This window comes from Doryrhamphus excisus, chromosome 11 (assembly GCF_030265055.1).
Source record: "Doryrhamphus excisus isolate RoL2022-K1 chromosome 11, RoL_Dexc_1.0, whole genome shotgun sequence".
NCBI classification, from domain to species: domain Eukaryota; kingdom Metazoa; phylum Chordata; class Actinopteri; order Syngnathiformes; family Syngnathidae; genus Doryrhamphus; species Doryrhamphus excisus.
The window spans coordinates 1,076,025-1,089,329 of NC_080476.1; the positions used below are offsets into that span (position 1 = coordinate 1,076,025).

The window sequence follows — 13,305 nt, forward strand, 5'->3', positions numbered from 1 at the left end:
GATACTGTATGGGTTAATAAAATAATAGGTATAATAGGTGATATGCTTGCAGGTATCCTGTAGCTCACAGTTCAACTCACATTTAGTCTGCACTATTAATTGAAAGCACCCAGTCAGAAGTATACACAGTCTTCAGTGTTGTTTGACATTTGGGTTTCTAACCAATGGGCAAAGACACGAGAACATTTTAAACTCAGACAGGTGCTTTTAAGTGCTTCTCACACACTTGATCTCCCTCCAGTCATACACACCACCCTGGGTTTTCATAATGCTTCCTCCCGAGGAAAGAGCAAGACAAGAAAGTGAGGGGAGGTATTTTTGTATTGGCTATTTAAAGATTGAATTGTAACCTTTCTGGATCATCATGACAATTGGCAGATAATCGACAGAAAACAAATATCATGTTTCCTTACGGCCATAACCATTTTACTTGGAATGGAACTCTGCAAGAAAGGAACATTATGCTTTGCACAGGTAGGCCTGTTGTGATGTTACAAAAATTCAGGACTTGTGCTGCACAGTTGGTTTTTTAGTCTTCTTTTCAGGTTTGTGACAATGTACTGTAACTTTGAAGTTTGACTTATGTTTTGCGCTTAGTTGAGTGACTAACTCACAAATAGAAATATGTAGGTTTGAGCTATGTAGTCTTGTTAAATGATAGCACTGAGCATTATATTTAGCATCCAGTTGCTACTGATACTGTATCGTCATTGTGAATGAGCTGTTTATTTTCCTTCAATAGCAACACATGCCACTGTCTTTAATCACTGTGTGATTGAGGTGACAATGCACATGCACGTTGAAGGAACGTATGAATTTGTCTCGGTACTACAGAGTCAACTGTCTTTTCTTTTGGACACAACAAAAGAAATGAAAGAAAGGACGAAAATGCATTTGTTTTAATAAGTAATGGCAGACCAGGGTGAATGTCTGCAATGCTAGTCAAGTTGCACTGCTGTCGTTGCTGTGTGTCGCTTATGTCCAGAATGCGAGTGTGCACGCTGCCCGTGCATTCTGGCATTCCACAAATACGAGCTGTCCACCCATGGGGAAATCATGGATTTGCATTAATAAGTTGTGAACACAAACAAATATTACTGAAAACAGCATTGCTATTTTATAAATTCTATTTTATAAATATAAATTAAAGCTGCCGAGAGGGCACTAACATTTCTTCCTGCTTTTAATATTTAGACTAGGTGCTTTGCCTTTAGACAATAATAAATGAGCTAAAATGCTAACATGGTAACAGTTATCATGCTAGCACCTAGCAACATAGCGCTCTGCACCAGTAGTGCCAAGGCTGTCCTAAAACATCCCTGCATCATGCCATGTGTTTATTTGCATTTATACATGACTGAATTAGAATCTATGCAGTAATGACAGGTGTTGATATGATATGTGTTGATAATGTTGATATTTGATACTGCGGTCATTTCACTGTGCTTCATTTAAAAGATGCAACTTTTAAAGCAGATACATGAGATGTATGGTATCAGCTGGGAAGGGAATCATTGTAATCGCACACGCCTACACACAGTCGTTTTAAAAGGGAGGGGCTATGAGGAGGGGAGGGAGGGAAAAAAGGAGTGAGCTACATTCAAATCTACCAGGTGGCGGACATTTTTACAATGAAATCACTGAAAAGTCTGAAAACTTCATGTCAAAAAAAGCTTCTAACTGCCAAACGAATCGTTATATTGACACCACATGATGACGGCACTTGCTATTTTGTCTGAATTATGCAAAAAATGAGGATTGCGCAAAGAAGGATGCACCAGACTTTTCACCCCGTTTTTGACGGGCTATGCCGGACTTCTTGCAGCCAATCAGGTAAAAAAAAAAACAATAAATGAGGTTGACCTTATACCGACGTTGAAGGAGCAAACAAATATATATGATACTTTATACTGTGAATATGGTGGCCAATTCAAATATCCAGCTAACTAATGCTGTGTACTCACTAGACTCCAAAAAACCAAGTGGTGGACTTTCTAGGCAGCAAGGGGAACATTGGACACCCAAGGAATAGAGCCATGCCAACTCTTCCCACAAAAAATAAGAATACAGAACCTGGTATTATAATATGCTTTGTAAATAGAAAACCAAAATACAGAAATACTAAAACAAGGTGTTGGAGATTAAATTCTCCACAACCTAATTAAGGCCTCAACTCCCCCAGCATATTCATTCATCTCCACTCATGAGAAGGAATAAAACTCACACACGAGAAAAGGTTCATAGGTAAAAAAGGTCAAACAGAATAAAATCACAAACACAAGATCCTGGGTTGAGTTTCTATTCTAATGTCCGCCTGCAGCTTCCCAACCAGAAGAAGGAAAGTCAGCCCGGATTGTTGCATCCCAGAGCATTTTGTAGATCGCTTTAGATGAGGAGGGGTTGGGAGTAAGTGCTTGAGCTGGACCAGGATCCTGTTCCTGGACAAGATACTTCCTCCTTCTCCCCTATATCTTTATTGCCTTCTCAGTTTGCGGATTCCATTGAGTGAGTGACTGCATATTAAGCACATTCCTAACCTTCCACTGACTCAGGTTTTCAGTTGACTAACTAGGTGAATGCACTTTGTTGTGGAAAAAAGTAGGCTAGAGAATGCCTGAAATAAATACAGAACTCTGGCAGTTTTTATTACCTTTGCAAAACAAAGGGGTCAGACAACACACAGTATGCATGGCGGTCTGGAGGTGTCCGACCAAGAGTGGCCTCTTGGCGGGAACTTTTATACTCCATAGTATGCAAATGAATTACTTTACAAAAGAAAGGACACATCCTAGGTGCCACCCCGTCTACAGCATAGAAGTTACATCGAAGGGAGACTTCCCGATTGCACCCCCTTTAAAATGAGAGCATGTAAATGATTCACATTGTTAAGCAAAATAATCCCTTCCCCAATGCCCCTCTGTCCATGGTATCAGCAGGGAACGCTTTGGTGTCAACAGATGTTTTCAGTACCCCCTACTGGTACTTACTGGGGAGACTCTCTGAGACGGCCTAACTAATTAATGGTATCCTGGTTAACGTATTTATATATGAAGAGACGCCCTGTATTGAAATGTAACAGACAGTAGACAGACAGTACACAGGCTCAAATAGCACGTGACTAAGTTATATCTTTAAATTCTACATTTTCCATCACAACTTTAACTTCGGTGTTCACACAAACCACTTGAAATAAATATGTATTTGCTCATCTACCAAATAAATTAAACAATATTATCAAATAAAAGTTGAATGGAACAAACGTCTACTTCAATGAGCATCTAACAAAGGAAATTGGGGAGACTTGGGTTCGATTCTCCGCTTGGGCATCTCGGTGTGGATTTTGCATGTTCTCTCCGTGCATGCGTGGGTTTTCCAACATTTCACAAACATACACATTATGTTAATTGGCGACTCCAGATTGTCCAGCAAAAGTTGTCTGAAGCTCCTCGTACAGAGCGTGAATAGGAGCAACCAGGGGTTAGCTTTATTTAGGATGCTAAGTAGTTGTGTGTGTGCATCTGTGGGTTAAATGAGCATATTTCCACCACGTTGTGTTTTAATTCTTGTATGAACCGTTTTACAAAGTCCGATGAAGATGTACAGATACTGAGTGAAAAATATGAGAAGCACATTTATTTTGAACGCAGCCTGTTCTAGATGTAAATAGACATTCTCCACACAAGGAACACACTTCCGTGATCGTCCTTCCGTTTGTTCTATGTCTGCGACAAAACAAGAGTGTCTTCGAGATGCAGTTGGAATTGCTGGGTGACTACATCTTCCGTAATCACAAGCACAGGCATTACAGGTTGTTGAAGACATAGTAGCAACGTGTGCGGGGGCTGACTTGTCATTAGAAAAGTTATATATAAGGTCCACATCGCGCAACCCTTATCTGCATGGACAAACAACTGTAAAGTTTTAATTGTTTTCATTTGGAAGTGAGCCCTGAAAAAAGTACTTGTCAGCACTCAGGAGTGTGATCAATCACAGCGCAGTGGGCGTGCCTGGAGGCAGGCCATGGGTGAAACAAATCAAAACAGACCTACCTGTCACAGTTCTACTGCTGCCTCCTTGTCGCGAGTCCCTGCCTTCTCCTGGCTTGTGTTTCTCCGTGTTTTCCAGATGTCCTTAAGCGGGCTGGAGGCGGGAGGACTGGGCACACCTGAAGCTCGTCAACCTTCACCCTCATTAAAGCCGCCGCTTGCAGCCGGAGTCGCTGGTTCCTCTTTTTAGATACTTGCTAGCCCTCCGGCGCTGGTCTCCCCAGCACCATCCTTAACTTTTTTTTGAGCGTACGTTTGTGTGCCTCCTGCTAGGTCAGCCCAGCTCTTCCTAGCCATCCAGCCAGCCTTCAGCTAAACGCTCATTGTTTTCCTCAGCTGTGTCTCGTGGTGAGATTTTCTGTTCTTTTCTTTTTTTCATGCTTCTTTTGGATTTTGCTTTTGACTTTTTATTAAAGACTTTAAACTGCACCTCTTGTTGCCCGCCTCTGCATCTGGGGTCCAACCCTCAACACACCATCACAGAAGGAACCAGCCAAAGTATGGACCCCGCAGAGCTGAAGCAGATTAAGTTGAATCTACGCCACCAGGCACAATGCCTGGGCAAGCAGGAGGAGCAGCTCAACGCCCTAAGCTCCTGTGTTAAGAGCCTGGCCGACCAACAAGACGCTCGCATGAAGGCACTTGAGGCTCAATTAGCGCGTTGCAGCGCGACACCCCCGTTGCCGCCCCCGGGCTCCCCAAGCAGCCCGACGACCTCCCGTCGACATCTGACGATTCCCTACCTCCTCTTGGCGCTCTGCTCTCCAAGCTGGAGAGGTTTTCTGGTGATTCGGGGGATGTCCCGCCGTTTCTCACACAGTGCGAACTGCAGGCGGCAGCCTTTCGCTTGGAGCGAGCACGAGTGGCCTTCATCACTGAGCACGAGTGGCCTTCATCACTGAGCACGAGTGGCCTTCATCACTTCCCACCTGACAGGAAGGACTGGAGCTTGGGCCACCACTGAGTGTAGCCGCCGTTCCCCTGTCTGCTCGTCTTAAGCTGCCTTCTGCCAGTCTATGGAGCAGCAGATCTTCCAGCGAACCTCCCTCCCCTTGCCGCGAAGCTTCCTGTGCGCTCCTCCAGCGACGCCACCGCTGCCCACTATGCCATCGGGTTCGGGATACTGGCGGCCGAGAGCGACTGGAACCCGTCATTCCTTTCGGACTGTCAGACAACATCCGGGAACGGATGATCCCCCTGCAGACTGCAGCCAACCTCGACGACCTCATTGCCTTGGCCATCGCGATCGAGAGGCGCAGCAATGACCACAAGGGGGACCGCCTCCTCCAGCATGGATGCACCCTTCCCGGCTGCTGCCGCCACAAGCACGGGGACTGCTCCCCTTCATCGAGCCAGCATCGGCTCCCAGGTACGACAAACCCATGCAACTGGGTGGAAGCCGCCTCACCCTGGCCGAGACGACCCACACTCTCAAGCATCGCCATCTCGTGGAACTACCTTTCATCATGCACACGGACCACAAGAACCTGGCCTTCCTCCGTTTGGCCCAGAGGCTCAACCCCCGACAGGCACAGTGGCCACTCTTTCTTGCTCGGTTCAATTTCACCCTGACGTTTCGCCAAAACAGCAAACCTGATGCCCTCTCCAGACTGCACTCAACATGTTTTCTCTTTCTGTTGTGTTGCCCTATTGGATTTTGCTATGACTTTTTCTTAAAGACTTTAAACTGCACCTCTTGTTGCCCGCCTCTGCATCTGGGGTCCAACCCTCGACACACTGTCGCACTACCGCTTATCGTCACGAGGGTTGAGGGGGTGCTGGAGCCTATCCCAGCTGTCTTTGGGCAAGAGGAGAGGTACACCCTGGACTGGTGGTCAGCCAATCACAGGACACATATAGACAAACAACCATTCACACTCACATTCATACCTATGGACAATCTGGAGTTGCATATTAACCTAGCATGTTTTTGGAATGTGGGAGGAAACCGGAGTACCCGGAGAAAACCAACGCATGCACGGGAAGAACATGCAAACTCCACACAGAGATGGCCGAGAATGGAACTGAACTCGGGTCTCGGTGAGGCCTGCGTGCAAACCACTCTCTACCGCGCAGCCTACATAATAACATTTCCATTGGAAATAAATGTACAGTACAGTTTTTACAAGTTCAATTTACAATTTTTTACTCCATTCACACTTCCCAGGGTGGATCAAACTCGGGTCTCCTAGCTTTGTGGCCTGCGCGCTAAACCACTAGGACACCACGCAGCCCTAAATGAAACGTATTTATTGTTAATATTATATCATATTAATTATATTGCAGACCAAGAGGCACAAACATGCTCATTCTCTTTGAAAATATAAAATGAAAACGGAGGTAATTGTGAGTGGATATGAGTTGGGTTAGCCTTGGCTGCGAGTTAAGGGGAGGAGATGTGACAGAGTATTGTGACACAGATGTGACACATATTGACAGAGTGCTGTCAATATGTGTCAACAAAACAACAGACTTTGGAAAGAGAGGAGAAACGGGCCAAAGATAAAGGTATGGCACTATAGCATCACTTTACATTGTAGTGGTATGGTACACTATACTATGGTGTACCATACCACCATATGATCAAATATGCTAACGTTACTCGGTGCTGTAGATGAACTACTGTTCATTTCGTTTCTTCAATGAGTTTTCATTTTTTAAATGTATAAATGCAATTTAAGGGAAGATTGAGCTTGTGAAGTAAGCACCTTTCAGTAGTTGGAAAAAGTAGAAGTTTTTTGAGGTGGGTGTCAGGCCAAAGCACCTTCAACCTTTTTAAACAATGAGACATAAGAAAGAAGACAACAGTTTACTCGCGAGGAGAACGGAAGAGATGTACTCAGCATACAATCTCCAACCGCTCTGAGTACACTCTCCATTGCCTCCCTTTTTATTTTCTTGGGGTGTCCCCTAAGTTACAGAGTTCACATTTAATCTCTGAAGGACAGGGAAGTGGCAGTTGCAATGTGATGTGAGCAAGCTTTCACAAGCAAAACAGGTGTAACACTTTGGACTTGGAGTTACATTGTGGGTTTAAGTGTTCCCTTTACTTTTGGAGCAGTGTATATTGGTATGCATTAACCACTCCAAATGACCTGAATATGTCAATCAAAAAGATACCACACGAGTCTAAAAATATATGTGTTTAATTTCAGTCTCTTTTATAGTAGCAGAACATTTGAATCACACTTAAAATTGTGTTATGGTGAGCAATGAGGTGTTCCAGCCTCACTGAGCAAAACGTGTACCAACAAGTCACACAGATCAAACAATGCAACACAAAGAATCAAGCCGGGGAAAACAATCATGAGGCTCAAGAAAGGAGATGAAATTCACATCTGCTCGTACAGCGTCAGAGAAGCCATAAACAGAACACCCAACCGGCACAACAGCTCGTCACTGCAGTGCGTTCACTGACAGCAGAATAGCAGAAAGGACACGTACAAGCAAATACAAATCGGAGTGGACAATAAAGGGTGAACAAAATAAAATTTCTGGGGATCATGATAGATGAAGATATAATGATTAGGGGTGTCAATCTATAAAAAGATTTGATTGCGATTAATCAGATTTTTTGTCCATAGTTAATTCAGAATTAATCACATTTAATCACAGATAGAAGTATTTTTAATCTATACTAACATACTAACTAGGGGTAATCTGTTTGTGGTGAACAATTTGACAATAATTGCAGGATAATATAATTACAATGATCAAATTTTATGTAAAAGGAATTTCGGAACTGGGTGGCACGGTGGTCTAGTGGTTAGCGCGCAGACCTCACAGCTAGGAGACCAGGGTTCAATTCCACCCTCGACCATCTCTGTGTGGAATTTGCATGTTCTTCCCGTGCATGCGTGGGTTTTCTCCGGGTACTCCGGTTTCCTCCCACATTCCAAAAACATGCTAGGTTAATTAGCCACTCCAAATTGTCCATAGGTATGAATGTGAGTGTGAATGGTTGTTTGTCTATATGTGCCCTGTGATTGGCTGGCAATGGCTCCAGGGTGTACCCCGCCTCACGCCCGAAGACAGCTGGGATAGGCTCCAGCACCCTCCGCGACCCTCGTGAGGAAAAGTGGTAGAAAATGAATGAATGAATGAATGAATTTTGGAACTATGAGCCATTATTTGAAACAACACAGTCAGTCATTTTTATTTACTATTAGAATAATAGCTCTTAAATTCGCCCAGAAACATTCAACAAATTTGAGCAAGTGAGACCTCTCAGACTGACACAAACATGTTTTTCATGTTTGTCAGCTCAAAAAAAGTTTTGTTTATTGATAATACTGGTTTTAAATTCTAAATGTTTGTGACTAAAAAAGCCGATTTAGGAACATTCAGAAAGGATTATTATTCAAGATTTTCCTCAATGCACCTTTCCTTCATGAAATGCACAAATACAAATACCTAAAACATAGGGCAATAGTCATACAACATTTCATCCAAAGTACAAATTCAACTTAATTTAATTTATCTTTTAAAACACGTTAAAATACACAAAATGAATAATTAATAATAATTACAGTAAATATTATTTTACTACAATGCTGTAACTATTCATTAGAAATCCCAAAGTTTTTGAATATTTAATGCAAGCTGCGATTTGTCGTACTTTGTGTGACAGTCACCATCTACCTAATCAAAATTAGGATCACTCACGTTGCTATAATGTACTTATGTTTTACCGAATGTTGAAAATCTTCCCCAAGCTGGTTTGACCCTGGGTGCCACCACATTGACAGCCCGTCTATAGCAGCTGGAACTCCAATTTTAGCTGGCAGTTCAATGCAAAAATCATCAGAGAGATGTAAACATGTGAAAAGCACTCGTTAGTTGGGCCACTCTTATGCCAAGGTAGCACTGGATATGACAATAAAAACAATACCTGCACTGCTCCAGTCTCTGGCAGGCCATGGAATCCAGGATAAGTCAAACACAGCCACAGTAGATACAAATAACCTTGGTCTTGCTACAAGAGCCATCTACCAGGGCTTTGAAGCTAACTTTACCAATCTAAATACTCTTTTCTTTCTCCATTTCCCGGCAATATTTGTTCCAGCTTGTGGCTACAGAGTTACATGCAATCAAACTACGGTAGGGGCCGAGGGTCAAACAGAAGGATCAATTATTTTAATTTCATTATTAGTTATTCATGTGTCCCAAAAATGTTTTCATTTGCGTGTCCACATAAAAAAAGAATAATGGCGGTAACAAATTTATTTAATTATTTACGTTAATTTTGTAGCATAATTAACGCATGCCCATCATAGCAAGCCACAGCTCTGTTATCACGACAGAAGACGGCACAGTGTAGATCCCCACAGTCACACAGAGTCTGTCATCTCTTCATAACTTTATTCTGAGCTGAACACATCAATAGCTGTGTAATTCAAACACCATTTATGTATCTCAATTCGAAAACAGACACGTATCGAGTCTCTCACTTGAGAGATCGCGAGATGCTTTGCTTTCATGGACACCCTGAACATCACATTAACCTGCGAGCTGCATGTCATTTCCATTGTTATTCTTGTTTAAATCACCATTACATGTAAACTGGAAATGACAATATATTTCAAAATCCTGTAAACATTTTTACAAAAGACTGTTTTGCTAGTGTCCAATCTCTGCTGCTTTAAGTGAACATGATTAAACGCAGCTCCCATTTACGACACTAGATGGGCACTTGAATGCACCAAGGCAGCCACGCAGGTTTCAGACTTGTCGTAACATTTGAGGTTCAACTAACAATGTGCACTTATAAACGTGAGTAACCCTGTTATTGCTCATTCCTTCAATGCTAGACGCTGTTTGCGTCGTCATATTGGAGTGTTTTGGGATTCAGCCGCCGAGCTGGTCGCTAACTGCTGAGCTAAGTTAGCCATTGCTACCAATTGATATCGTTAGCATGCTATTTCAGTGTGTTTAGTGTACTAGCTTATAGCTGAGATGTTATGTTGGCGTGCATTTGTTTATGTTGCTAAGTGCTAGCTTTATAAGCATTGCAGTAGGGTAGATGAATATCATTAATTATTCACAATAACATATAGTTAAATGCAAATTGGCTATTTGAGAAGTGTGTATCAACCTGGTAGCCCTTGGCATTCACCAAGAAGTAACTCTCGGTTTCAAAAAGGTTGGTGACCCTGGTCTAAAACAGAAATGCAAATAGAAACAATAGTTGGATATTCTTGTCACTCACTTTGTAACCCTTAATGCTCAGTACATTTTACTGCATTTAATGATGCTGGGAAATCCCTTCAAATTCACTCAAAACATGTGAATTCATCTTAAATGACGTGGTGTTTTGAACGCAAGTCCTCATTGCTCAGAATTAAACAGTTCAAGTCTGATTCAAACAATCTGACAATCTAAATCCCATGAAATAAAACTCCCACAGAGAATTACATGCCATACACCTGAAAACAGCTTCAAGTTATATATATTTTACAACAATACTCAAATCACACGTGGACTTGGTGCAGTATTGTAAACTGTAATGAGAGTAATGACATGAGGCAGAAGTCAGAGCTCCAAAATCCCTGGTGAGACTTACAGCTGTCTTCTTTTGTTGACATGAAGTGAAGTGTTTTTTGTTTTTTTTTTTACAACTGCAGTAAGGCCCTGACACAAGGTAGTGTGATAGCAGAACCTAAATAAAACACAGCAATACCCCAAATCCACAACATAGATGGTCTGCTTGTCTGAAGCAATACATGAGTATTTGCCTTTTTGCTCCCTTTTTGCTCCCTTTGGATATTTGCGTTTCCTCCGAAAGTCCAGGGTTTGTTACTTTGATGTAGCAGCCTTTTCATTGGTGGCCTGACCAACCACTTCATACCCTGTTTTATGTCTGGTCCTCAATTAATGCATCAAATATGTGGTATTGAAAGTAGCTCTTTTGAAATTTTCATTTTACATACATTGCAAGTGGCTGTAGTACTATTTACCACTATAGTTCTTAGCTAAATCATTAAACAAATGTCGTAAATGTAATAGAGACAATCTATACATATGCTTCGTTTCTGTCATTCACAAGTGGGCGTGAGTGTGTGTGGGTTGCCATCGCCAAACATGAGTACTTAGCCATTAATCCTCTCTGAATGAATCCTATACCACTGAATATAGTTTCCTCTGCAGCTGCCCAGCCAGCCTTGTCAAAACCTTTTTTTAGTGGCAGACTTCTCAACACCATGGCGCAAATGCTTTCTAGAGCTCTTTATCCTGGAGGGATAAAGTTACAGTAGACACTCACACACACACACACACACACACACACACACACACACACACACACACACACACACACACACACACACACACACACACAATGCACATTCAACCAACTGTGCAAAAACATAACTGGGTATATACAGTACATTATGAATAGCTCAACAATTGGATATGTCTAAAAAAATACAAAAAAAGGGTGCACTGGCTTTCACTACTCAAAGCTCATGAATAAATGTAGTCACCTGATGAGGCGCTGTCACTGTCTGCCTGCCTTCATCATTCTCTCTCTTTCTCTCTCTCTCTCTCTCTCTCTCTCTCTCGCTCTTGCTTGCTCTCTCTCTCTCTTCCAAAAACAGGGAGGCAGATGCATGTGTTGTGGTGTTGTGTGTGACAGTGAAGACACATGTTTCATTTGACTTCCTCTCCATCCGTGCTTTGGGGGAACACCATGTCTTTGTTGATGCCTTTTTGATATCTTCATTTTTAACATTTTTCTATCATCCGTTTGTTCCCATTTTTGTCTGCACAACTGACACAGAGCGGTCTCAGCCAAGAATGGCAGCCTCCCCAACTTCCTTCAGTGGTTTTGAGGTCCTTTTTTCAACTCTTCAGGTAGGGATTCACCATGCAACTGTGGATTATGACCATTCACACATACACTATTGGTCAAAAGTTTTAGAACAGACTATATTTTCCAGTTATTTATTGAAATTCAAGTGGTTCAAGTCAAATGAACAGCTTGGAATAGTACAATGGTAAATGGTGCGAGGTTAAAAAGAGGCGAGGTTACCCATAAGTGAAAAATAATGTACATTTCATGATAATGCATTTTTGCCAGATACGAGTATGAAATTAGTACATTTGTATTTGTAAAAAATCTCATTATGTATTCACTCTTTACGCTGTGCGATTGGCTGTCTCCCGAGACGGCTGCAGCCACAGAGGAACTCAGCGGTGCTTCACACGGTGCAATTGGGAAGTTGAAAATGGCTTGGCGTTTGTCACAATGCCTCCACTTTATTAGGTTTTCTTCAGCTCGCCACCATTTTGGTTTATATCCAAGGCTACTTGGTAAACTCATTCCGTAACATGCGCGATTGTGCTGGGCAGACACTCAATACATATACTCAACAAAGATATATGGCAATGGTAATGGTTTAATTTCATTAGGGTCAATAGGTTGCATCAGGTTACAATTGAGTACATCACATAATCAGTTCCCAGTTCCACATGTCCAAAAGGAGTAGGAAGAAGCAAAGCGCATTAAATCCTACCCCTCCATCTGGTACTTTCACAGTCAGTAACTGTTACATTTGTTCACTTCCTGTCTTTCTGAAACTATTTGTTGATTTATTAATTTTTTAATAAACGCAACACTTTTGTTTTTGCTACCATTTTTCAAGAGATGGACTCAAAGATCTAACATTCATTCCAGATACACAATATTACCATTTCTTTCAAATGTTGTTCACAAATCTGTAAATGTTTGATCGTGAGCACTTCTGCTTTGCTGAGATAATCCATCCCACCTCACAGGTGTGCCACATCAAGGTGCTGATCCGACATCATGATTAGTGTACAGGTGTGCCTTAAACTGCCCACAATAAAAGTCCACTCTGAAATGTGAAGTTTTGTCTCACAGCAAAATGCCATAGATTTTGCAAGCATTGAGGGAGCGTGCATTTGGCATGCTGACAGCAGGAATGTCAAGCAGATCTGTTGCTCGTGCATTGGATGTTCATTTCTCCACAATAAGCCGTCTCCAAAGGCGTTTTAGAGAATATCGGAGTACATCCAACCGACATCACGTTTAACCACACCAGGCCAGGACCTCCACATCCAGCAGGTTCACCTCCAAGATCGTCTGAGAGCAGCCACTCAGAGAGCTGCTGAAACAATTGGTTTGCATAACCAAAGAATTTCTGCACAAACTGTCAGAAACTGTCTCAGGAAAGCGCAACTGCATGCTCGTCGTCCTCATCGGTGTCTTAACCTGACTCCAGATCATCACCGTAACAGA

The 13,305-nt window shown here is 42.3% G+C and overlaps 1 protein-coding gene across 1 annotated transcript in view; it reads left to right on the forward strand.

The window, feature by feature from the left end:
* Positions 1–341: 341 nt before the first annotated feature.
* LOC131138492 (cytosolic carboxypeptidase 4) overlaps positions 342–13,305 on the forward strand; it is a 140,076-nt gene continuing 127,112 nt past the window's right edge. The window contains exons 1-2 of the mRNA XM_058087448.1: positions 342–474; positions 11,824–11,897. Coding sequence (XP_057943431.1) covers positions 402–474; positions 11,824–11,897 — 147 coding nt within the window. The 5' untranslated portion in view covers positions 342–401. The remainder of the gene's footprint in view (positions 475–11,823; positions 11,898–13,305) is intronic.